Source organism: Parasteatoda tepidariorum, chromosome 5 (assembly GCF_043381705.1).
Source record: "Parasteatoda tepidariorum isolate YZ-2023 chromosome 5, CAS_Ptep_4.0, whole genome shotgun sequence".
NCBI classification, from domain to species: domain Eukaryota; kingdom Metazoa; phylum Arthropoda; class Arachnida; order Araneae; family Theridiidae; genus Parasteatoda; species Parasteatoda tepidariorum.
In genome coordinates, this window is record NC_092208.1 from 87,396,635 (window position 1) to 87,424,245 (window position 27,611).

A 27,611-nucleotide genomic window follows, 5' to 3' on the forward strand; every position below is an offset into this window, starting at 1 on the left:
GTTTGTGAGTGAATGTTGTATTACTCTATCGCATGCTGCAAATTACATTTTTATACAGGTGAAAAGAATTTTATAATGATATAAATAAAGTGGTAAAATTAATGGAATATATTTATAAAATTTCAAAGAGAAGCTGAATATAAATAAGCTTGTATATAAAATGAAAGCAATGTAATAGTAATCAGAATTATAACTGTAAGTCTCTATTGTGTATTTGTTAAGTTATTTGTAAGTCTCTGTTAAATCTCTATTTGTGTGTAATTATTAAGTATGTATTATTTTTAATACAGAATATGCAGTAAGCGAAATATAAGCACTCATAATTATCTAGCAATAAGTGTAAATATTTATTGAGGGAAGTTAAAATAACATAATTCGCATTTAAAAATAAATTTTTATTATTGGTTTTATAGATTTTAATATTTTGTATTTAAATAGAATAAATAATATTAAAATGATCATTATTTAAAAATAGTTAATATGTGAAACTTTCATTTTACTTGTACTAATTGAGTTTTATTTTTCAACACATTCTTTACGTGTAAAATAACTGACTTAGCAACAAAAAATGCATAAATGATTTTTTACTGGGCTCATAAGAAAAGAAAAATTATCAATTTATAAATATTTCTAAAATTTTATTTGTTTTTAAATATTTTTCTTATCTAATTAATTTCTTGTATTAAATCCAACACTAATTATACCTGCTACACAGCAGCAGTTGAAAAAATATTTTGGCTTAATGTGAAGAATTCAGTCTGTACTTATAAATTACCAAATTTATGATTTCTATGTTTATACTACATATAAACTCAATAAGAAATGATCAAAAATATGAACACATAATTTATAAAGGAATCCCCGGTGTATCTTTTTGACCTTGTATTAAATTTTACCGTTTAACACTTTTATGTAAACTAAGTCTTTCATAATTTATTTATTTACTTTGTCTTTTCTGAAGTTATCCGCAGATGGCTGCACAAATCATTGGTGGAAAAATAACTTTAAATCCACATTTTAGAAATTAACAAAGTTGTTGGGAAGTATGTGTGCCACAGCCTCATAAAGGGTTAAGCTTGGAGTTGCATAACAAAAAAGCACTGTTGATGCATGGTTGAAAATTCAAATATCTCTTATAGTTATTCATTATTTTTTAACAGATTTTGCATGATTTAAAAGAAAAATATCCTGAAGATCCTGAAATTCTACAGCTTGAAGGTTATTCTTTACTTTTAAAAAAAGATTTGATTCAAGCGTTACAAAGGTATCCAGTTCTCTCTAATACTTTAATGTATGGTTTTTTTTTATATACATAAAACTTTATTTTGAATTTCGTCTAGATTTTAATTTTTGTTATTCAATCTTTATTATTGTTGAAATCAAATGTTTTTCTTTCTAAATGGAGCGGGGAGATTAATGGGAAAAGAAATAATGGAATATTTATATGTTCTTTCTTCAAACAACATATTTACAAGGAATACAACTGTGCATCTTTCCTCTTTCAGGTAGTTAAAAAAATGACAATAAGAGTAAAAAGGTGAAAAATTAAGCTTAGAGAAAAAGAAAGAAAGAGAATGGAAAAATGAGAAGAGATGTCAAGTTAAAAATAAAATCACTTAAATAATTTTTTTTTCTTCAATAACAGTTATTTTATGTCCCCCTTTCTCCCCTATTTTTTCTTTATTTTTTGTTCGCTTGTCGTCCTTTCTTCTTTGCATCGTCCCATTCAATCTAATGTCTATTTTTCTTTCATTGTTTATCACTTAATTCAAAACTGTTATTTGTGAGCATTAAATAAATATATTGCTTCAACCTGTTTTGAAAGAAGTATTTTCTTGTGAAATATTTTTAATTTTCTCGTATTCCGTTGTATTTCACTTTGAGGGGGTGCTTCAGAAATTACTTAAGAATGTTTTTTGTTTTGGACCCCTCCCCCCTTGTCAACCAAAAAAAGCCAATCACTGATTAAACTTAAGCTATCTCTCCTACACAAAACTTCTATGCTTACATTAGAAAATTGCAACCCCTTCCTAATTTTTTGCTTTGATTTTTACTGTAGTTGTCTAATTTTGTTATATGCAAAGTCACATCTCAAGGTTTTCCTACAGAAACATAATTAGGAAGAATTTTCCACCCTTTTCCAAAAATAGAGTGAGATTTCTAAAAATTAAAAAAGAACATGAATAGGCTTTAAAAAATTTTATTTCTTTAATTATTATACAATTATAAACATTATTAATATCTCCTATATTTTAATTCATTAAATATTTTTGCCCCATCATCACAAGGAAATATTCTATGTCTATTTTTTCATCTGGTTGTTTTTATTTATTTAATTTGAAATAAAAATTATTTATTCACACTCGGAACTAATAAAGTTTTATTTAAATTAAGGTGAAAGCATGCTACATTAATTGCATCTACATTTACCTACTCAGCGCTGCAAATATTTCCAATTATTCTTTTTTGAAAATGTGTAATCAATGCATAATAATTTTTTAATGCTATTCTTGTTTCTAAATTATAATTTGTACTTATTCTATTAAACCTTTTTGCATCAGCATCCTCAGTGTGAAAATATATCCAGATCATTAAAGTCTATAAATTAAGCAGACAAAAGAAACTTGTTCTAAACTAATAATCCAGTCGACATGCAAATTGTACCCAAATCGTTAAACTGCGAAATCAGGTAAAATAAAAAAAAAAGAAAGTCTTAACTAATAATTTAGTTACTATGCGAAATACATTCAAATTGAAGAGGGGGGAAAATAGCTCTAAGCGATTAAATAATTTAGTTAAAGTGCAAAATGTTTTCAAATCACAGAAATGCAAAAATGAAATGAAAGAAATACCTGAATGTAATTTAATAATTTAATTAAGATGCGAAATGCGTCCACATTGCTAAAGAAAAAAAGAAAAGTTAAAAAAGTATTTCTAAACAAATAATTCAGTGATGATTGAAAATATATCCAAATCTCGGAAGTTCCAGGATGGAGAGACAAAAACACGTTACTAATATGTTATTTAGTTAAAATGCAAAATACATCCAAATCAGAAAATTAAATGACTAAAGTAAACAGTTCTAACGCAACACCTTTGTATTCCTCCGTTTAATTTACTTTTGCTGGAAGCCGCTTCAATAACATTCACTAGAAGTGGTATTTTCTAAGCAAGAATTTCAGACTGAAACTATAATTTTCGTATCTACTTCCTCCTTATTTTCCTTCAGTTTTTTTCGTTAAGATTTTTCTTTGAGGTTTTTCTACTTCAGGTTTTAGTTAAATGGTTATTATTAATGAGTAGAAATAATAGTAAATAAGAACTTGTAATAATAGGTAAATAAGAATTTCATAGAACTTGTTTCTGATAATGGTTGTTGCCGAATAGTAGCTTTTTACCTTTAACTGATTCAATTGATTCATGGGTTGCATAAAAAATGAAACATTCATCCAAAGGCATGTCCTTAAAGAGTTTGTGAGTGAATGTTGTATTACTGAAGTTCTACTTTCATTTAAACTTACCAGTGTACCATCTGGCTGTGTTTGCAACTCTGCTTTCAAAGTTTTTTTCTGGTTGGTTGCCACTCCGCAGGGAAAACCTAGAAAATACAGGGAATTTTGTTTCTTATTTTTGTCTTTTAAAAAATGGTTACCACTCAAAGCGTAATCAATGGGATGTTTAACCATGATATTACAGTTATACTAAACTATTTCATTTACTATAGCATTATTTAAGTATGTTCAGCTGTTTTTCCATTATTTAAGCATGTTCAGCAATTAAAACTAATAAATATAGTTAGCCCTACAATAGCTCATACAAGAGCACAGTAATTGTTGTTTTCTCTTAATATATTGTGCATAATATGTACGGGAAAACGCAGGAGATTTTTTTTCTTCAGATTTGAGTGGCAACCCTGCAATCTGACCTCCTTCTTTTGGCTGATTGGACAGTGTTCTATTTTTGTTTAGCTTTGTATGAGTTCTGGTACTCTTTCTAACTTTAAAGTTCTAAAAGTCTTCTACTTATAATTCACAATTCTTAATTTTAGTGTTTGGAGATACAGCAGTTTAATCTTACAAAAACTTGTAACATGCATAAAAATTTAAAAAAAAAAAAAAAAAAAAGTTAGNTAATAAATATAGTTAACCCTACAATCGCTCACACAAGAGCACAGTAATTGTTGTTTTCTCTTAATATATTGTGCATAATATGTACGGGAAAACGCAGGAATTTTTTTTCCAGATTTGAGTGGCAACCCTGCAATCTGACCTCCTTCTCTTGGCTGATTGGACAGTGTTCTATTTTTGTTTAGCTTTGTATGAGTTCTGCAGGGATGTGATTCTTCCAAGGATTCGCGGATTTCCGCTTTTTGTCAGATTTTTCCATTTTTCCCGCTAATTTCCGCGGAAATTGTTTTTTGAACAAGTTAAAATATTTTATGAGGACTTTTTTTTTTGTTGAAAATTCAGTCTTCGAAATAAAATAATTATATTTATTTACGATTTTCAAAGATAAACAGAAAATTCAAACTATGTCCTAGCTGCTAACATGCCTCTTTTACACACAAAAAACAAGATTTTCCGTATTTTTATTCGTCCGCCGGATAGCTCGTATTTTCGCAATTCAGACGTCGTGACCCTGTTGTCTGGCGTAAAAGCAAACGAAACAAATATATATATATAAACGTGGATTTGCAGTGAAAATATTTATTTGCTCATTCAATTAATCTTGAAAATTTCTATTTATTACGTCTAAACAAAAACAATACTAACAAGTCTTTTAGAAATCCCAAGTCCAGACTCTGCAAATTTCTCGATTGTTATTCACGCGATTTTAATATCAATCATCGATTTTCGTATTTACCTGATTTAAAAGTTTCGCATTGCGATCCTTATTTACTCTATTTAAACAACGTGCATTATGATTCTTATTTACGAGATTTGAAAATCCAATATCGCGTTTTGTATTTATCACGACATTGGATTTTAAGCTCACGTGAATACGATTCGTATTCACGTGAGCTTAAAATCCAATGTCGTGATTCGCTATTGCGGTTGCAATATCAAACGTCGATTTTCGTAATTATACGTGCTTTAAAAATTAGACATTGTGATTTGTATTCACGCGATTCAAAAATTATGCACTGTGATTCGTATTTACGTGATCTAAAAATTACGCATCATGATTTGCATTTTCGCATTTTTTAAAATTCGATATAGAGTTTCATATTCATACAATTTTAAAATTAATCATCGGGATTTATAATCACATGGCTAAAATCGCACTTTTTTCGTCAAATTTTTGTGTGTGTATATATATATATATATATATATATATATTCTTTCATTCTTGGATTTCCTCTTTTTTACTTTCTGACTACTCTCATTCCTGGTTCTGGTACTCTTTCTAACTTTGAAGTTCTAAAAGTCTTCTACTTATAATTCACAATTCTTAATTTTAGTGTTTGGAGATACAATAGTTTAATCTTACAAAAACTTGTAACATGCATAAAAATTTAAAAAAAAAAAAAAGTTAGAAAATGAAGAAGAAAAAAAACATGATGCAAAGTAGGTGAAAATGATAGGTAATGTTCAAGATTAAAATCAAAAATTTAGGTTGAATAGATAAGCAGTAAAACAGAAAAAAATAAATATTTTACGATAAGAAAAAATATGCAATATGTAATTGATTCAATGATAATAATTTATCAAAGAATTCATTTTTTTTTCCTACTATTCCATCCATTTTTTTTGGAGTACTATTTTTTTGTACACATGCTGGTGAGGCAACATAAATTATTCTTAGTATATATGGAACTCTATAGCTCTTAAGCAGAATCACTTATAAATAAGCGAAAAACGAACTATTCTTCGAACCATTGTAAATTTTACAGTTGAGAGACGGAATTAAAAAATCACATCCCAGTAAAATCTACACATAACTGAATTTCTTTCTGTTCGTTTGCAGTTTCAGTAAAATAACTTTTCCTACTATGTAAGTTATTAAGATGCATTAAAACTAAANTATGAAACTCTATAGCTCTTAAGCAGAATCACTTATAAATAAGCGAAAAACGAACTATTCTTAATATATACAAATTTCCCTACGTATGCCATTGTAAATTTTACAGTTGAGAGACGGAATTAAAAAATCACATCCTAGTGAAATCTACACATAACTGAATTTCTTTCTGTTCGTTTGTAGTTTCAGTAAAATAACTTTTCCTACTATGTAAGTTATTAAGATGCATTAAAACTAAAATTATTATGTAATGTTTTTATAAACATAATTAAAAATTAAAATATGACCTAGTTTGCTTGGATAAAAATTAGCAAAACAATGTGAATAAAGCACAAATAAAGGTACAGAATTAAAATATATATTTGTGCTTTATTCACATTGAATTGCTATTTTTCATTCATCTGCAGCAGAAATAATGACAAAATTTCAATTTATTCCTATTTATTTCAACAGTTCAATTTTAATTTTTCATTTCTGCTGAACTTAGAACTCTGTTTCATCTTTTTGTTGTCGATGCAAGAAAAGATATTTCAAGTGGCCATATATTTTTGTATAATTATTTATTATGATATCTATGTATTAAATAATACAACAATTTAAATTTAGTATCATTTCATCAACTGAAAAGTGTCTAACTATTATTTTCTGCTTTAGATTTCGCCTTTCGGTATCACTTCAAGAATCTTCATTCACTTTGCATTTAATTGGTGTTGTTCTTTGGGAAACCAAGCAGGGAGAGAAAGCTTTTAAAGTTTTCATGAAAGTAATTTTTAATTTTGTCTGTTTTTTTTTAATATATATATATATATTTCTTTAAAATATGTAATGTGTCCAAAAAGTGAACACCCTGATTAGTTTTTAATCAATTAATTGCATTTTAAACAACAGTTCAGAAACAGGATTACTAATTTTAAAAAAAATTGTGTTCTGATTACACATTTCTAAAAAAAGGAAGTGCTTTGGCTAAGTGGGTAAATATGAATGCAATTAATATAGCTTGCTTTCACTTTAATTTAAATTTTTACCAATCTTTATACCCGAGTATGCTTCTATAGTTTTTATTTTAAATTAGATAAAACAAGTAAAAACAACCTGATGAAAGTTGACTTAGAATATTTCATGTCAATTGATGATGCAGAAATATTAAAAATAAGAGATATTAAGAATTCTTGTAATTGTATAATAACTAAGGAAATAAATTTTTTAAAGCCTATACATGTTCTCTCTAATAAGTCTTAGAAATCTCTCTTTTTTTTTTATTTAAGAAATCTTACTCTGTTTTTTGAAAGGGAGAGAAATTTTCCCCCATTTTTTTTTCTGTGGCGAAAACCTAGGAAAGTAAAATGCTTTCTATACAGTTTACAGTTAGTAAAATGAAAAACCTATTCAGGAGAATCTATTTTCCGGACTTGTCAAAGTCCCTACAATCCATATCGGAACTTTCCTCTGTATCACTTTATTTTATTAGGAGAAATAGTATTTGATAATTTTTAGAACTTCTATTGAACTTTCCTAAAAATATTGAAGCAATGAAATTAAGTTGTGAGTAATTTTGAATAGGTAATATAATATTTCATATTTGTCATCTTTAAGATTTTTAATAAATTTAACTTTATTAATCAAACTGATTTGGATAACACTGAAAAATTCTTAGCTTAGATTATACTTAGGAACGACTTAGATACATATCAAAAATCTAAAAATAAGTAAATGTATAAAATTTAACTGCCTTAAATCTGATCGGATGAAAATCTTTAATGACAATGGAAGACAATGCGGAATAGAAAAAATATTCAGTCTTTGTTTATTTGTGAAAATATAATCACCTGTCCCCAGACCAGTTGCTGAAAGGTATTACTAATCGGTACACATTTTCTCTAGTCAATTTGCATGTCGCTATACTACTTTTATAAAAAAAAAAAATATGTCCATTTGTATGAAAAATTACTATGAATAATGTCAGAATTATGATGAAATATGCTACTTTGTAATAAAAGCGGANAATCTATTCAGGAAAATCTATTTTCCTGACTTGTCAAAGTCCCTACAATCCATATCGGAACTTTCGACTGAATCACTTTATTTTATTAGGAGAAATAGTGTTTGATAATTTTTAGAACTTCTATTGAACTTTTCTAAAAATATTGAAGCAATGAAATTAAGTTGTGAGTAATTTTGAATAGGTAATATAATATTTAATATTTGTCATCTTTAAGATTTTTAATAAATTTAACTTTATTAATCAAACTGATTTGGCTGATTTGGATAACACTGAAAAATTCTTAGCTTAGATTACACTTAGGAGCGACTTAGATACATATCAAAAATCTAAAAGTAAGTGAATGTATAAAATTTAACTGCCTTAAATCTGATCGTATGAAAATCTTGTATTTTGGAAGACAATGCAGAAATAGAAAAAATATTCAGTCTTTGTTTATTTGTGAAAATATAATCACTTGTCCCCAGACCAGTTGCTGAAAGGTATTACTAATCGGTACGCATTTTCTCTAGTCAATTTGCATGTCGCTATACTACTTTTTAAAAAAAAAAATTTAAGTCAATTTGTATGAAAAATTACTATAAATAATGCCAGAATTATGATGAAATATGCTACTTTGTAACGAAAATGGAGATTAAGACACAAGATAACAAAAAAAAAAAAAAAACAGCATTGATTGCCGATCCGGAGGATCATTGATAATTTTTTTATTTATATATATATATGGTGGTTTGAGTCAAATTTTAGTCGTCTCAAACTTAAGGTCCACCGTTAATTTTGTGCTCTGACTAAAAGCAAATTTGGAATCTTCCCTCTCTACTTACTTCTCTTTAGCCATTGAGTTCAGTTGAGAGGAAAGTTGTCTCTTTAATATTTGTTGTGCATCATTAATTTTTTCAGTCTTTGGTTCTTAACAATCCCCTTTACGTTTTTAGAGAATATTGCCTTTAAGAAAAAATTTGATTTTAATGAAAAGTTTCTTTTATGTGCTTAATAAACATCCAAATTTCAATATTATTAAAGATCAATTATAGTCTTATTTAACAACAATAGAGTTTTTATTAAAAAAGTAATTATGTGTTTTTTTTTCTTTTTCTTAGGCAGCTGAATCTGATCCTTATTTTGCCAAAAACTTTTTATATCTTGGTCATCATTATTACTTCAATCTTAATGATAAAAGGTAAGGAAAATGTATATCATTATACTTACCATTATACTTTAATATACTTAATATTATATTTTTTATCTTTTACAAAATGAAGTAATAATAAACAAATAATTTTAATATTTAGAGTTTCTAGATTTAATATTTCTGATTGGTCTTGTCACTTTTTGTTTCAGCGTTTACCTTGAAAATCTGTATTGAGTTAGGAAAGTCCAAATTTAGGAATTTTTAATCAGACCAGCAAGCGTCAAAGTTGAAAGCTGAAAATTATACAAAAAATTCTGCCATAAATCCATGTGATTTTTGATTGTTTATTCTACAGACTTCTGTATAATTTAAAAAAAATTCCAACTAACTTTTTAAATCTGATTATACGATTGTATAATGTTACATAAATCAAATTTCATTCTACACAATCATTTTTTTTCAAATGCTTGATATGAACCAATTTCATGATAGATTCACATTTTTTCTTGTTGTGAGTAGTAAAAGATTCTGGGTTCTTTTTAGGATTTTTGAGGTTATACTGGAGTGAAATAGGCTCGATAGTTTATTGAATAGTTTAGTTACTTTTATTTTATTAATGACTCTACTTTTAGTCAATTATTTATCAGAAATCTATTATAAAAAATTTAATGTTTTTTTTAAAGTGTTTTTTACTTTTCTTTTAATTCTATTCTAAGTTTGTTGCATTNCAAAATTGCAGGACAGGAACACTTTAATTGTCCACTAATCTTCAGATTTCCTGCTATGTTTTAAAAAACTTTATTTCTGAAAACCTTTAGCGTGGCGGACAGCTGGCCGCCTTTGGCTGCTAGTGTTACATAAATCGAATTTCATTCTACACAATAATTTTTTTCAAATGCTTGATATGAACCAATTTCATGATAGATTCACATTTTTTCTTGTGAGTAGTAAAAGATTCTGGGTTCTTTTTAGGATTTTTGAGGTTATATTGGAGTGAAATAGGCTCGATAGTTTATTGAATAGTTTAGTTACTTTTATTTTATTAGTGACTCTACTTTTAGTCAATTATTTATCAGAAATCTATTATAAAAAATTTAATGTTTTTTTTAAAGTGTTTTTTACTTTTCTTTTAATTCTATTCTAAGTTTGTTGCATTTTTGTACTGTTTTGATTGGAATTTTGTACCTCTATTTATTGACTGATTTGTACTCCTCCTCATGTTAATTGCTTGTTGCAATTAAATTTAGTTTGCATTTTATTTTGTTTTCTCTCCCATCACTGATGATAGCTATTTTAATCTTTTTATTTGATCTTTATATGTCAGTTACAATAGCATAGGGTTACACCATGGGTGCTATTTTTTACATGAAGTGCAACAATTTAAATTGCAAACAAATCAAAACATTTCAACGAAATCAGCTGAATTGTTCCGAGTTATCAAATTTTAAAAAGCTGTATATTTAAAGGTTTTATTTCTCAAGAACTATTCAACTGATTTAGTTAATAATATTAATATTTTATTACTTTAAATTATGTACTTTAAAAACGTTTATGTTTTGCCATTCGAAATTAATTCAATTACTATGAAATAAATTAATGAAAAATTATAAATAATGTTTTAAAAATTGGGTTTTTACCCAGAATTAACTGAACAAAAGAAATTTATGAATTAAAAATTTTGACAAACAGCTTAAAAGATTTTTTCTATAATTTATGCTGAAAATTATTAGAAAATGAAAATTTAAAGGTGCATTCTCTAAAAAAAAGAAAAAAGGTATTCATTTAATAATTTTTAAAATCCTTAAAAAATTAATTAATCTATCCCCTTGAGAAAAAAAGAGAAACTTATAAAAATTTTATCATTTGAGAATGATCTTAACAAAGTAATTATTTGTAATAGTAATCAGAATGAAACATATAAACACAGATAATTTTTATGTATAATTATTATTTTAACAGTTAATTAATTTTCTTAAAAATGGAATATGAGTAAAAAGGCAGTATTTTTAAGGATTGGTGGCTTATTTTTACAGAAAGGGCAAAGAAGGTGCATTTATAGGGATCAAAAAAGAGACAGGATGGGTCGCCTTAATCATAATTGTGCTTAAATAATTTTGACCAAGAGTTCGTGAGTTTGATCTCTGTCGGCCGAAGACACCCCGTGTAGTAAACGGTGACTGATGCACGTTAAATCTGTGGGGTTGCAAAGTCCTCCATGTTCCCATAACAAATCAATACCTTTGGGGATACTGATTCAGGAGTTTCCGTGGCTTCTGGATTGGTTCAAAATTACAAGGCTACGCAGTTGAACATTAGTAGTTGTAAACCCAAAATTGTATCGGCTGCTCAACGACAGATATAAAAAAAAAAATTTATAATAATAATAAAGTTCAGTTTGTTAGATTAAGATAAAAATTTTAAAATCTAAATTTCAGTTTCCAAATAGATTTTTAGGTCATTTTTGTAAAGATCCTACAATAAACCGTTCCCTTAACTCTGAGTACTATTTTTGTAAACTTAAATCTGGACATATTTTGGAAAGGAGTTGGTTATGTTAGTCATTTTCTTTAAATGGTGATAACTGCTAAACTTGTTAACTTTTTGCTGATAGTTGTGATGTACATTTTAATGCGTGGTACAAACTTACTTTAAGAGGCTAAGGAGATTTAAGTAAAAGGATAAAACAGGATTGCCGCTAAGTCCTCCACAAAAGCAAATTTCTTCCAATACTTAATCCAGGAGTTTCCATGGCTTCTGGATTGGTTCAAAATTACAAGGCTTCGGAGCTGAACATCAGTAGTCGTAAACCCAAAAAAATTGGATTGGCTGTTCAATGACGAATATAAAAATATAAAAAAATCTCTTAAGTGTTCTACAACTTGAAAAAGTCTAGAAACTCCTGTTCTGAGTGATAACCATGGATAACCTGAAACTTATTCATGTAACCATTAAGATAGTTTTAAAAAAAAAATATTTCTCTTGTGAGAAATTCTTGAACTAAAATTTGAAAGAATTCTGAAGATGTTTGATTCTCTTTATAGTAAAGCAGTCCTCTGTTATGAGAAGGCATTCTCTCTTGATAATTCTGATACTGAAATAGGGATGTCTCTGAGTCAGATGCTGAAAGAACTAAAAAAAGAAGTATGTATATGCCATCATTTTGAAAGGCTATTTGTCTAGCATATTAAAAATTATCATTATTGCAATGAGCCTACATACTTTCAGGCCAGTCAGGGTCTGACTTAGCCTAATTGGGATCCGGGGCAAAAACTTCTTTGGGGGCACCCCTCTGCTTCACTTTTTCAGGAATGAAGATTTGAACTTTACAAAGGTATTTAAATTTTTCACCTCATTATACATATATAACGAGAAAACTGACTAGAAACTAAAATAGCTTTTAAGTTTTTTACCCCTCCAATGATTAGACGAAATATTGTTCTGTCCATTTTACTGCTTTTCTGACAATTCTATATCCATCATGGCGAATGAAGTCTGCTGATTATTAACTTTGTCATCTAGCTGCAAAAAATTCATATCCTTGCTGACATTAGGGCGGAATTCAGCTAAATTTTCATAATTACAATGGCTCACTTAAGCCAATCAGAAGACTGTGGACTGATCCTAAAAACACGACACCTAGTGATCCTAAAAACACGACACCGAATTCAAGCATCACTGACTGCACTCAGTAAACGGGTGGGTGACCACTTTGATCAGCCTGCATAAGGACCGAGGGTGCATGGTATCGATCTTTGTTAAACTGTTCTACCGTAAAGTGATCATCAGGCTACCAAAGCAGGAGGGCTATCCCCTCAGCAGACGATCAAAATTGCAATGGCATGTCTTCTGATGATCCTCGGGTATGTTTCCCAGACTGTCGCCAATAGCTCGTTGTACAGCTCTAGTGTGACGTAAATAAAGTATCTACCTACCTTACTACCTGGATATTTTGTAAGTATAAAAGATAAAGAAAAATTATGCAGTTCGTAAAATGGTAAAGCGTGTTGGAAGAAAAATTAGTGTAAAAAATACTTACATATTAGTTCATCTTTACTTGATACGTTGTAAAATTTAGAAAGCTGACATTATAAATAATATCTGTATGCAAAATAAAAATTTAAGAGGTAGAGAAAGATATGTTGGTAAATGTGAGGCTTGAGAGATAACAATAAAAACATTTGTGAACTGGAGCATCTTTCTTTCATATAATTAACTATTTATCAACAAGCAAAATCTCCAAAAGATGATTCATTAAACATTTAAAAAAGCAAGTTATTAAAAACAATTAAAAATGCTTTAAACTAGTTGACAGCAAGCATTTCTACCAAAGTGGGCATTACCGGGGAAATGAAGTATTGGGATGAGATTCAATGAAGCTGCAACCTCCTTGATCCTCTTAACTACAATCCTTGATCCTCCTACTTCTGACTTACATGGTTTCATTGCCCGATATTTTCGTGTCGCTGTTCTTTGTTTATTTTTCCGCTTGCTGACACAAATAAACACCTCTACAAAATAAATGTATTGTAATTATAACTGAATAACTTTAATTATAATTTAAATTACCCTGTTATGACTAACATAAAGACTCATTCTTGTTGACAGATGTCAATTAAAAATAAATCTGCTGTACAAAAATTAACCAACAGTTTAGGGTAGTAAAAGTGCCCATTTCCATTTTTCTCTAACTCGTGCTTAAAATTCTTTTTAGGGATTTCAATGTATGAATTATTATCAAATTATGAAAAATTTGTAAATTTATCTTTTTTCTTAAACAATGTGCGAGTGTAAAAAATTAAATTATTGATCAGAATTTAATTAGGATATTTTATAGGATAATTTATGCACAATATTTGAACTATCATACAACCATTGAAACTAAAGTGTGTATTTTAAAAGTTTGAACATTTTTAAAAAGGCATGATTTTTTAACTTTCCATCTGTTTTCAGTACATTGCACAAAAAAAAACATATTAACTGATTAAAAAAAAGAAAACGCAATGATATTGAAAATCATTAATCCCTAGTTTTAAAACACAATCTTCAAAATCACAATGGTTTAATTAAGTTATTCTATTCAGAAATATTTGTTAACCTACAATAAAGGTAAGGATAAAAGTATTAAGGGACACTATTGACTTTGTCAATTTAAATATTAAAAAATAAATAATTGTAAATTAATTTGTAAACTGGTTTTTCAGTAGTTAATTGTAATGCATTTCTATTCCATTTTCAATTCATGCATTTACATGTATGAATTATCATGCCTATCAAAGTACAGTCGGACCTCTATTTAACGAAGTCGCTAAATTAAATCCATAAACAATAGACATCATTAAAATAGCAATTAATACACCTTTATCCTGCAAAGTAGTAGGGTAAACTAACCATTGAAGGAACACTTAAGCTTCGCTTGCCTTTTGAAATATCATATTAATTTCAAAATTCGTAATTTCAGTTAAATGACAGTGTCAACATATTTGTTACTAATTGGAAACTATGCAAACAAATTTTAGAGAACTTACATAATATTGTTTTAAAGTTTTGGAGGTTCAAATAACAAGTAGTAAGAAGACCCAGTGAAGGAACAGCTCTTACCAGTGAAGGAACACAAATTTGCCCAGTGAAGGAACACTTAATTTTGGTTATTTTTTAATGTTCTTTATGAATTTTTTTAGCCATAAAAATATATAAAAACAAGACTATTTGTGAAATTATAACATACAAGTACTTGTAAAATGCTAATTTTTTCTGTAAATTATGAACTAGAAATTAAAGTGATGTTAAATACAAAATTAATAAAAAAAAAATCATTCTTTCTTATAATTTGACAGTCAAATCTAAATCATTGTGTTATCCGATGCTGTTTATTATCATTATTATTTTATCACCTTTTTGTTTACTCCTTTTCCTCTTATTTCTTGAAGCTTTTTTTCTTTTTTAAGTATTTTTTCTTTCTTTTTCTTTTCCATGTTCTCTTTTTTGAACATTTTTTAGATCTTTCAGCCTCTTGAAATTTTTGCCATTTCTCTGAAGTTAGTGCAAAAGGTAATTTATTCGTTTTTCTTCTTATTTGATCTTTCTTTTTATCATCAATATTTGGCCAATGTAAATAGTTCTTCCAAACTTCTTCTGATTTTTCAGCAGCATTTCTAGAATGCCGTTCTTGAAAATAGACGGGGAAAGGTGTCTTGAAGTTTGAGGCAAATTCATCTCTTGTTGACTTATACATAGAGGATTACATCTAGAGGAAGTACTGATTTTACTTATAGAATCATTTCTATTTTCAACTAAGAGAGGATCAGCATGAGGACTCATTTCAAATTTGATATCTAAGATGCATTCATTATCAATACTAGCTTCAGTTCCTAAGTTTGATTTAACCAAGTGGTCTTCTTTTAATACGTACTTCTTTCATATTGAAAAAAATACAGGCTCTTGGACATTTTCGATATTAGACTCTTCAGTCAATGCTGCGTTAAAAATTTGCAACGTATCTTGAGGGATTTCCCTCTCAAGCTTCTGAAGAAATTGAGTATCGTTTCTGTTTAACTCTGTTTTTTGTTGAGGAGCTTGCTTCTAAATTCTAACATTGTAAAGTAGTTTTTATTAATTATATAATCACGTTTTATTTACATAACATTTTTTGAACTGAAATTATTTCAGGAATTGTTCATACAATTTTTAACAAAATTTCGGTTGTCCTCTATATAACAGAATTACTTATCCTGGAGTAATGTAAAATCATATATCACGCATTACTGTTCATTCACTGGAAGTATTCCCAGTGAAGGAATATGCCTGTTTCTTCACTGGTTAGAAGTTGTTTTTTTGTCTTTTAAGCAGAATTTTGATGTATAATATGACTAAAGGTACAAGAAAATTACAAAATTTCTTTTATTTTCATTAACTGGGAAATAAACCCAGTAAAGAAACACTTGTTCCTTCACTGGTTTTTCATCGTTTGGTGATCCAGTGAAGGAACATGCCTGTTACTTTACTGGTTAGAAGTTGTTTTTTGTCTTTTAAACAGAATTTTGATGTATAATATGACTAAAGGTACAAGAAAATTAAAAAATTTCTTTTATTTTCATTAACTGGAAGAAAAACCCAGTAAAGGAACACTTGTTCCTTCACTGGTTTTTCATCGTTTGGTGATCCAGTGAATAAACAGCCCCTTATCTCAGTACTTGATTATGCTATGGTGCTTTATAAAAAAATAAAACGTAACTTCAATAACTATATTTTGAATTCTCTTTTTCACAGTGAGAAAAATAAGACTACTACATGCAATTAATTCCCCTTCAAACATATAAATACAAACACTCACCTTATAATTTTTTCAACGAAACAAAGTGTTGCAGAGATAATAACAAATTCAAAAAATTTTCCTGGGAAGTCTATTTGACCAGGTAATCCAAAATATTGCTAGATGACTTCCTATTGTTTGGCAGTAAGCTATTGTTAACAATCAATCTAAAGAAAAACTTTCAAATTCTTATTTTTAATCAATATATATGAAATGTTCCTTCACTGGTTGGCTTACCCTATATACTATTTATTTTATAAAACTTAAAAATATAAGAAATGTGCATGGAAAGCAAGAATAAAGCAAAACATTATCCGGTGTTACACTATCATGCTACATACATTTTAAACTAAAATAAGCTAAATTTATGTGTAAAATTATCGCTGCATTAATTATTAAAGTAATATTAAACAAGCATTACCACATTCATTCTTAAGTTTAATGGCTACTGATAAGGTCCGTTAATTTTGTTTGAGTTTTGAATTACAGAAAAAAAAATCAATTCAAGGGCATTTCCCCCATAAAATGCGTTAACAAGCTTAAAATATTCTGAAATTTTACGGAAATGGGTAAAGTGGATCTAAAAAAAAAAGCTCGTTAAATAGAAAATTCACTTCGCTATTTGGAAGTTATTTTACAAAGAAATTTCCAAAATGTTCTTGGTTTCTTGAAAAAATTCACAAAATAGAGAAATTCGTAAAAGGGAAGTTCGTTAAATAGAAGTTCGACTGTATTTTCATGCACTTCTATCTCTTATTATAAAGCAAGTTTTAATGCAGCTATATTGTTTAAAATGTATTGTTTTGATTTATTTTTACAATTGCATTCATAAAATTTTAACTAACTATGAATTCGATTTTTTAAATTATCTTTTAAAAAATTCAAAAGTCTGATCTAATTTTATAAATAACTGATTTAAATCCTGTGAATCTGTTCTTTTCATATTATTTAAAAAGATAAATAAAAAAATCGCAGACTATGTCCTTTTTAAATTGCATTAATTTCCTTTCTTGTACTTCAGCAGTGCCATCTAAGTGTACGTCTTTAGCTGCATATTTCTTTTTCCCATGGCCCATATAATGTATCTGTTTCATTGAACATCAAACCGCCTGTATGAACACTATGTTGGTCTAAACAGGGTAATTTAACTGTAACCACCATCTATGTGTCATAAGCTGAAGTTATAAGTAATCTTTGGAATCAAACTTTGTAGGAAGAAAATATGATTGTTTTAAAGAAGATCACGGAAAATGCCAGCTTAGGCAGGTATATATTTCTTTCTTTTTTGTTTTTGTTGTATTGTTTTTTGTACCAGGTAAGCCCGGGAAGAATGTACTGTTTGCTTCGACCACCACCACAGCGAAAGTGTCACAGTTCCATGCATACGCATGTCTTAGGTTAATTGTCCGTCTACTATCACCACGGTTGGATCGTGTTGTGCTTTTCTGTTACTAAACATTCAAAATGTTAAGGCGATTCTGTATATGAAATACGTTTTGTAGTGTGGCATAACTACCACTGTAAATATTCAACACCAATTCACTAGTATATTAGACATGTTAACTTGATTATGGTACCTTTTGATAGATGAATGTTGATGTAGTGGATAGACTCTCCCCTTATTGGTGACCCATACATGATATGAACTCATCAGTGGTCCACGTTAAACAGTTGATTTGTTCACAAAATAGCGCTCTAAATTCATGTTAAGTAAATACAATTTTCCCAGCCAACAATAACAAAAAGGGCAAATAGAATATATATATATATATACACACATAATAAGCACAAAAAAATAATAATCAGCATAAATCGACTAGTGGTATTCGTTCATCGAATTCTATCAAAGATAAAATTCTGGAAAGGGAGTATTGTGGCGTAACTCTAACTGCAGATATTAAATACCTAGTCACTAGTATATAAGATATGTTAACTTGTTCCTTTTGATGGGTGAAGGTTGACATAGTCTATAAACTCCCCCCTTGTTATACGCTGTGGTGAATAAAATCATCGCCATCAATCAGTCGGCATAAAAAATAATGCAACCCTAGTATAGAACTACTTGAATAGCAGAATGTCTTTTGCAGTGTGGTGGCGAAATGTGACAAAGAAAAGTTAATATTTTGATGTTTTCTTTTTAAGTACAAAATGTTCATTTAATTAAATCTCTGGACGATGAAATAATTATTCTATAGTAGCATTGCTTTTGAATGCAAAGAATGTATAGTGGAGTACTGAAATTTATCATAAACTCTAAAAGATTTATGATGAAAAGTAGATTCAAAAATTGAGTAACATATACAAATGTTCACAATGAAGCACATAATAGACTAAAATGACGACAGCCTTCAAAGGTTAAATTTCATAGCTGCAAGTTTTCCCAGAATATTCAGACACTTATTATACACAAACTTTACATTTTATTGTGTCTAACAGAATTTTAAAAAGCAGTGCTGATATAAGATTACTTAGTTATCTTTGTTTGATTATGAAGTATTAGTTCTTTTACATCTAATTATTAAAAGTGTTTTATATCTATTGTAGCTGCAAGTGGGCTTGGACTCAACTTGGTCTTTACTATTTGGAAAAAAATAATTTTAATGACGCTATATTCTCTCTACAAAAAGCCTTAAGAGCTGATCCTGATAGCAGGTAAAAACTTTATTAGCGTAATATTTCTTTTTTATTTATTAAAAAAACGTTTATTTTACTTGTTTTAAGCATTGTTGGAACTGATGCAAAAGTATTCCTAAAATGCGAAGTAGCATTCTATTTTTAAAATTATCATAGATAATTTTCTATTAACAATTATCAGCTAAAGTTATACAAATTTCCTATATTTAAGTCTCCATATTTATTTTTTGTAGTCTCTATATTTTCTCTTTCCATTAAATGAAAAGCTATATTTACTTGTTTATTTTTGCTTTTAAACTCTTGAAGTCAGTTTGTATTATATTAAGCTGCTTGAAAAATTTAAAACATTTCCATACTGAGTGTTAATTTTCCTTATTCAGCCACTATTCCTAAAAGCTGGTATAATGGAGGAAAATTTTAAAACCACAGTTACATTGATGACTAATTCTTCAAATGTACTAATCTTCTTAATCTAGTATTACAAGTAGATTATACTAAAACTTAGTTGTTTTTTTTTTTTTTTTTTTTAAATAAAAATTAAAGTAACGATAACATGTTTAGTAAGAGTTAAGAACCACAATTTGCTTTACTAAAAGTACCAGAACTTTGTAATGGTGCATTCCAGGTTCCTCTACGTTCTTGTGTTTAAGCTATCTTTACTTCTTATATTTGTTTGGGCTGATTTCCCTCTTCTGAAAGATCATTATCTTCTCACCATTGGACCTATCGTTAAATATAAAATAAATTTTCAATATTTTTTATCAGCTTTGTGGTAAGATATTTCACATTTTTTTACATTAAGGATCAATAAACTCGTTATTTTTCTCTTAGCAGTTCTTTTTTTGTTCTTCATTTGTTAATTTTAAGAAAATTCCAAATATCTTTATATTTATTGACATTTTTGTCTTCTTCATTACATACAATCATTAAAAAATTGTGTTATAGTTACAAGAAGTGAGTGAAAATTAAAACATTTCTAACAAAATGTTTGAAGTGAATCATAATTAATTTTTAAAAAAAGATTTCACTCAATCGAACTAGTGATAGTTATTAAATAAATATTCATATATTTACTCGTATGAATGCTGATTTCTTTGTTAACGACTTTAGTACCACACGACCTCGTCATAGCGCATTCTTGACCACCAGGGTTTTTCTTGGTCTGTTTTTCCTCTTCTTTCTCTATTGGCTACTATTGTTTGTTTGTTTTTTTATTTAAATTTTGTTTCTCACTTTTATTTTTCATTATTAATGGTTTATTTTAAAACAATGTTTTTGAAATTAATTTCTGTTTAAAAACTATTTTCTGTGCTTTTTTACACTATTTTGGAATTAACATCCTAGCCATCAATACTTTAGCCGACCGGCCTGTGTAGGGGACAGGAAACTGTCCTTTCATCAGAAACGTCCTGGGTTCGAATCCCGGCCCGGGCGTGGATGTTTCTTTCTCTCTCTCTGTTTGTTCTATATCCTTTCTCCTTTGTGCATGAATGTGACCCGCCCTATAAACGGGTTGTGGTGGAGTGAATGGCGTGGCAGAAGTCGAAATCCTGGCCATAGATGGCGCCACTGAAAAACAAGAACAATCGCACTTCCACTGCCTAAACAGGCATAGGACAAAAAAAAGAAAATCAATACTTTAAAGGAAATTATTAGATATAATATAAGAATTTCATTCAAGGTGTTTGAACAGTGATTTTTAAAATTTTTAAACCACTGTAAATTGATTGATGTTACAGCTGATGAACATGTAGTCCAATTTACATAAGTTTCCTAAGTTACTGTATTTTAACAGCTCGTGCAATAGTAATATTGTACTGTTAAATCTTCTCCCATTTCAAGTCTTTACGTAGATGGTACTTATTAAGTAAAAATAATTGCTGAAAAGTGTGATTCAGGTTTTTTAATATGGTCTAAAAATTTAGGATTTGAAAACCGTGTTAAATGAGATGGATTCAGTGACTCAAAATCCATGTTTCCAAGTAGATGTGCTTTGACTCAATACAAGTAATGGCTCAAATACAGGATTTGAAAATTTTGCAATTTCCCAAGCATCCTATAAATCCTATCCTTTATAATATATCCTATAAATATTGTAGGGCCCGGATAACCTGGTTGGTAGAGCACTGGGACCACGTCCAAGAGGTCGTAGGCTCGATCCCTGCCTGCCAAAAACTCCCTGTGTAGTAAATGGTGACTATTGCGCCTTAAATCTGTAGGGCCACAAAGTCCTCTGTATTTCCATAACAAATCATACCTCTGGGGATACTGATCCAGGAGTTTCATTGTCTTCAAGAGTGGGTCAAAATTACAAGACTACGAAGTTGAACATAAGTAGTTGTAAACCTAAAAATTGGGTCAGGTGTTCAACGACTGTTATAAAACATAAGTATTGTAATATCCTATAAAAATATGTTTGAAACTATATTTGCGGGTAAGTATTTAGACTGAGGTTATGGACTAAGAACCTTTTTCCAAATTTAGTAAGCTCAAAACTGTTTGTAATGAGTTACTTCCTACGTAATGGGTTACTTCAAGGACAACACTCATATTGTGAGTTGACCATGGATTGGTACGGGGACCATGGGGTTAACCAAATGAACTAGTCTTGAACTCTATTAAGAATCTCTGGGTCGAATGGGATTGCTGAATAAAGGAGGATTACAGCCATAGACAGAACTTGAAAGTATTTTCCAATCTGAGCCAGAGAAAAGTCAACTAATTTTTAAACTGGTGGAAGAAAGCATGACCGGAGAATCGAGACTGAAATGTTCTCTTGTTGGAAATCTACAAACTATTGAATATCAATTTGTTTTTCTTTTCTTTTGGATCAATAATGTCCAAATACTTATTGGTAGATGTATTTCATGCCTTTTTTGCCGCAAAAAGACTTTTTAATTTCAAAAATTTCATTTTCAAGTTACTAAAAATGATTCTGATGTAGACCGATTGTAACTGTGTTCTTTTTTATTCATTCTTAAATTAATTAACTTAACATTTCTTTTTCAGTCATGGCTGGGAATGTCTGGCTGATGCATACTTTAAACGTGGAAGCTATGAATCTGCATTAAAAGCCTATGAAAGAGTGTACGAGATCAATTCAAGAGCAATGTACCCTTTGTATCAGTGAGTGTCAGCGTTTCCTTATTTTTCTGTATCCCACTAATATGCAGGGTGCGGTCATTGATTTCCAGGACTGATCGAATAACTCCTGAAAATTTTTGCATTACACTCCCATTTTATTATGATGCTTATTGTCATTAAATTTAGAATTACACTAAGACCCTGAATTGAATGTTTCAAAATAAATTATTAAACAGAGAATAAGTGTGTTTTGTAAATAAGAATTCAAATAAATAGCTTTGATTAAACTCATAGATGCTCATGAGACAGATTGAGAAATCACCCCAACGTAACTTTTTCTTAAGTTTAGCAATGGCTTATCAGATAAAAAAAAGTAGAATGTAATATAAAAAGTTAAGCAATATGAGTTTTAGTTTTTTGACAGAGCAGCTAAAATGGAACGAACGATTAAGCATCTTTTGTCCTCTCCATCTCCTCTAAGCCTAAATTTAATCAATTAATAATATTCTAAACCATAAAATCTTGTATTATTATTGTTATGAGTAATCGTATATCTTTGATTTAATAACGAGTTAAAAATTACTAGCCTTTTGCGGTTTTAACAAAAGAAATTTCTGGAAACTATTTTTCTGCTGTTTAAGTAAGCAGTGTTAAAAATCACTTTTAATTTTGTTTTTTAAAAGAAGTTTTCAGGTAAAATTGCTAATTAAGCTGGAAGAGGAACAATTTTGAAAAAGTATTCTCAAAACGTTCTAATAGTAATTGTATATGAATTTAACATCTCAAAAATTTAAAAAGTAAATTGGTTCGCTTAAATAAAAGTATATTAATTACTAGTAAAATTGTATTACTTAATTTATCTAATCAAATTTTTTAAAAATTAATACCTTTCATTTGAGATTGAAAGAGGAAGTAACTATAACTTAATAATGAAAAAGAATAAGTGAAGATGGCATAGAGTGTGGGGAAGGAAAAAAAATTTATCTCCAGAGCATGAAGATGATACTTAATTTTCAGTTTTATAAATTTAAATTTCTTTGAGGATGATGGTTCTAAAATCACCAGAAACTTGCTTTTGCATTATTTAAACAATCTCCAAAAATATCCTCTGTTTATTTGACCTAAGTTAATATTCACAACATTCAATGGATATTTTAATCTCATTAAAAGAGTGTTTTCTTCTAGAATTGCGACAATTCAAAAAATGAGAGGGATCTTCACAGAAGCCATTGAGAAATTTAAGAGCCTTTTAAATACAGTTCCAACATATATTCCAGCTCTTATAGGTATTTATAATTTATTTGATTAAGCATTTATTACTAAACCTTTTGGATGCATGAGAATGGATTGGGAAAAAAGATGAAAAAGTAGCATTGGAAACAGTGGTGTGTTTTGTTACATTTTTAAACAAAATTCAGGAATTGTTTTGAATAAATGAACATTCACTTCAGTTCAAATACTTGAATTTTGTTATAGAATACCATTCTGTTTAATGAGCTTTTTTTAAATCTCATAAATACGGGCTGAAAATGCTGTTAATCCAGACACCCCTCTGCTTTACTGAAAAATATAATTAATGACATTATTCTATGAAAAAAATAAAAACTTCATTAAAATAGCTCTTTATTTGCATCCGTTAATTGTGATTTTCTTGTGGAAGTTTCAATTATTCTTGATTCATTTGACTATTTTGCAGGATTGGCAGAATCATTGGTTTTGCATGCCAGAAGAGCTTTGGATGATTGTTTGTTTGGAGTTGCAAAGGATTCCTGTCAAGAGGCTTTGGATATTTTGTCCAGGTATTTTTTCATTATGAGTTTCAAATATTCATGCTCGGTGCTCAAATTCTATTCTAAATTAGTTACTTCCTTAAAAAATTTTTTAACTTAACTTTTTAAAGTTATCAATTCAAAGAAAGATCTGTACAATAATTTATGGTAAAAAATTCAGTTATGATCATTGTTCTTAATTTGCTAAATAATATATTTCTCTATCAAATATCTATCTTTTTTTCGAAATTTTGACTGATATTGATAGATTTTATAGTTCTTTCCACTATTTACCTTGTCTGAAATTGCTGACATCGATTTCAAATGCTTGTTTATTATTTTATTTATGATTATTTAATGTATTTAATAAGTAATAAATCAAACGAGAAAATATTTAATAGCAATTATAATTTTTCATTTATTAAATTTTGAGACCAGCTAGTAGCATTTTTGGTAGTTGCTAGTAGCATTTTTAGTAGTGGCCACTTTTTCAAAAATAGAAAAAAATGATTAGAAAAACTCTTGATAATAATAATGTAAGGTCTTTCTTATGACAACAGTAACTAGAACAATTCTAAAATGGAATAAAGTATTTTTCAGAATATTATAAAACATTCATAATAATTCCATACATTTTTAAAAAAATACTATGCACTTGGGGTGCATTTGGGACAAAAAAAACGTATTGATTGGCACACAATTTTTTAATCTTATCTTGTATTTAGATAGCTGCCTTAGTGGCAGTGGTGTCTGTTAATTTTGCCCCATAAAAGTGATACATAAATTTAACTATGGTTTTAACGAAAACTTCCTCTACCTGAATTTGTTTAATCTTTCACTTGGTTGATTTTTCTTAAAGTCTAAAAGTATTGATTAATTAGTTATTGTGCTTATGGATGACAATATATTGTTATGATGTTATGTGAAGAAGAAATATCTAATACCTAATGTTTGTTTCATTATTTTTAGAGTTGCAAAGACTAATAATGGACTTTCTTGCCTTTGGAAGTTGGCAGGAGATGCATGCACTATTCCATATCACCTCAATGAGAAATGGTTTCCTTTCAATGTACCTGTTGAGCTTGTGCAGGATTCCAAAATATGTGAATCAGTTTCCTGTGATAAACTTCAGATACTTTCTTTTGGAGCAAGGTGACTATTTTTCATCCCCTCACTACCAATGCAATAAGGGGATCAAAGTTGCTTTTGTTCCTTCCCTTACTGCATCGCTTCCATCTTATTCTGTTCTAACTGATGACACTTATTTATTTTTTCATTCAAACTGGCAAAATCCCTCTGCTCTATCAATTTAATAAATTTCACCATTTTTTTGTTAAAAAGAAGTAATTTTATTTGTTCTTTCCATACCCATTGAAAATTTTCCTATAAATATTTATTTTCAGTTGTGTAAAAAAAGACTTACTAGATTTATAAAGAAAAAAAAGACTTATGTGAATAATTTTGTTTAATAATTTAAATTAAGTAGGTGTTGTCCTTTTATGTCAAAAAAATAGCCAGATTTATATAAAAGAATTATTTGTAATGCTTAGTTTAAAGCATGTTAAACCTTTGTTCATAAAATTTTATGGATCTGACTGGCAAAGCTTATAGTCGTCTATTTTCGATATATGGCTGAACTTAAAAATAACCCACAGAGACTAACATTTCGCAAAAAAAAAAACATGAATTTTCAAAAGATTAAGTAATAATAAACTTGCAGTACCTAAAGAAAAAAACTTACATAGGTTGAAATTATATTCTTTCCAACTTAAAGAATGTATAGGATATCATTCCAATCAAGGCAGTACTCAAGAGGCAGGGAGAAAAGGACAATTGTCCTGGGATTGCAAGGGCTCCATGGAACTCTAACATCAAAATAACTTGGCCTATGATTCTTGGCTCAATAAAGGTTCAAAGGGCCGTTATTTTTCCGATATTGGCCCTATATAGAATTTTCCGATTCACCCTATCTTTTACGGCACTTTACAACCAATAGCGGTCCTATATAGAATTGTCAGATTCACTCAATATTTTATATTCATTATTTAACCAATGTTGGTTCTATATTTGCCAATATAGACCATTATAGTACCAATATTTAAATATCTAGACATCACAATATTGGTCCTTCGGTGCATTCTTTTGTAGGATCCATATTGAGCCAATTTTGAACCCAACTGGGGCAACGGTAAAATTTTTGCTAGGGAAATTGCGTAAAAAAATTTAACTGAGCTTAAAAGAAAAATGTGGAGGATTTTTTTTAATAGCAAAAGAACATTCCTCAATTTTTATGAATGGACTTTTTTATATTATTGGCTTTAAAATGCAGTTCAAGCCCTGTTTTCTTGATAATTGCCAATACTTAAGATGACCAGCACTTGCAATTCAAGTTCCCAAAGGTTAAAAGAATTTCAACAAAGGAGAGAATCTTTTAAATGGAACACTTTCTGTGATAAATTCAAGCCATGATTTTTACCTTAACATCAAACAGGCCAACTTCAACATATGTGGGATAACAAAGCTTTTCCAGCAAGAAGTAATTCTACAAAGGTTGTTGTGTCCAACTTTGTACTTATTCAAGTCAAAAGCTAACTTTGAACAGTAGTTTGTAACATTCCTATTCATTTTATTTTGAATTTTTAAAACTTTTGATTGTTTATTTTAATAATTGTAGAATTATTTTAATAATATATTTATTAAAATATTTAAAAAATATATTTTAATATAATATATTTTAATAATATATTTTAATAAAATATTTAAAAAAAAGTAAGCATATTGATATTCTACAAAATTGTTTTGTAGTAACATTAATTACAATTAAGCAATGAAATGTTAAAAATTATTATATTTTAGAAATAATTTGTTATTCCCTAGTTTTTTTAATAATAAATTTAATATGGTTTAGTAGCTATAATAAATTTAAAATAGTTTTGAACAAAGGACTGTTTCTTTTGCAAATAAAAGGGCAAGATATTAATTTGTTCTTGTCTTGAATACCTGTCTTGAATTCTGTTTTTATCATTCAAACATGCTTTATTGTGTTCATAAATTGATGTTTCATGTGTCTAATCATGTTACAATATTTAATAACTATCCAAGTTTTCCTTTCAGTTATGCTTACCACAACTGAAGAAGCAGAAGTAAACTATAATAATAGAGTATTGAAAATTCATATTTTTTTAAAAGTGATATTTTGAGACTCAAAGTGTTATCTGTTACTATTTTTAAAAAAAGTTTTCGAAGCAGTAATCAATTATATAATGCAGATTTTCTGTTTTTATTTAGAGAACCACAATTAATTTTCTTCTGGGGACAGTAAAAGCAGTGTCTGGCCTTGATTCCAATTTCCATGCCATAATATGTTTATTTCGTCACTATTTTTATAATGATGTGTCATAATTACTTTGAATAATAATCTAGGGGTTCATATTACTCTTTCTTTATTCAAAACTAATTCAAGAATTTTCAAGTTCCATTTCCATTAACATCATACAAAATAGTGGTTTATAATTAATTAATTTTTTTTATTTATTTATTTGTTTTGAACTTTTTACTATTTAACCATTTTACAGTCAATAGAAACATTAATTTTTGAAAGCAGAAAACTGTTTAATGCTTATTTTTGAAGTGATTTTTTTTGGAATGAAAATAGAATAAAAC

At 28.5% G+C, this 27,611-nt stretch overlaps 1 protein-coding gene across 2 annotated transcripts in view; it reads left to right on the forward strand.

The window, feature by feature from the left end:
* Positions 1–27,611, forward strand: part of LOC107453652 (superkiller complex protein 3) — a 73,321-nt gene that overhangs the window by 20,774 nt on the left and 24,936 nt on the right. For both annotated transcript variants that reach the window (XM_043039681.2, XM_043039683.2), the window contains exons 12-21: positions 1,161–1,264; positions 6,676–6,784; positions 9,121–9,200; positions 12,194–12,293; positions 17,675–17,727; positions 19,006–19,113; positions 22,105–22,221; positions 23,365–23,465; positions 23,876–23,978; positions 24,918–25,100. In XM_043039681.2, coding sequence (XP_042895615.1) covers positions 1,161–1,264; positions 6,676–6,784; positions 9,121–9,200; positions 12,194–12,293; positions 17,675–17,727; positions 19,006–19,113; positions 22,105–22,221; positions 23,365–23,465; positions 23,876–23,978; positions 24,918–25,100 — 1,058 coding nt within the window. The remainder of the gene's footprint in view (positions 1–1,160; positions 1,265–6,675; positions 6,785–9,120; positions 9,201–12,193; positions 12,294–17,674; positions 17,728–19,005; positions 19,114–22,104; positions 22,222–23,364; positions 23,466–23,875; positions 23,979–24,917; positions 25,101–27,611) is intronic.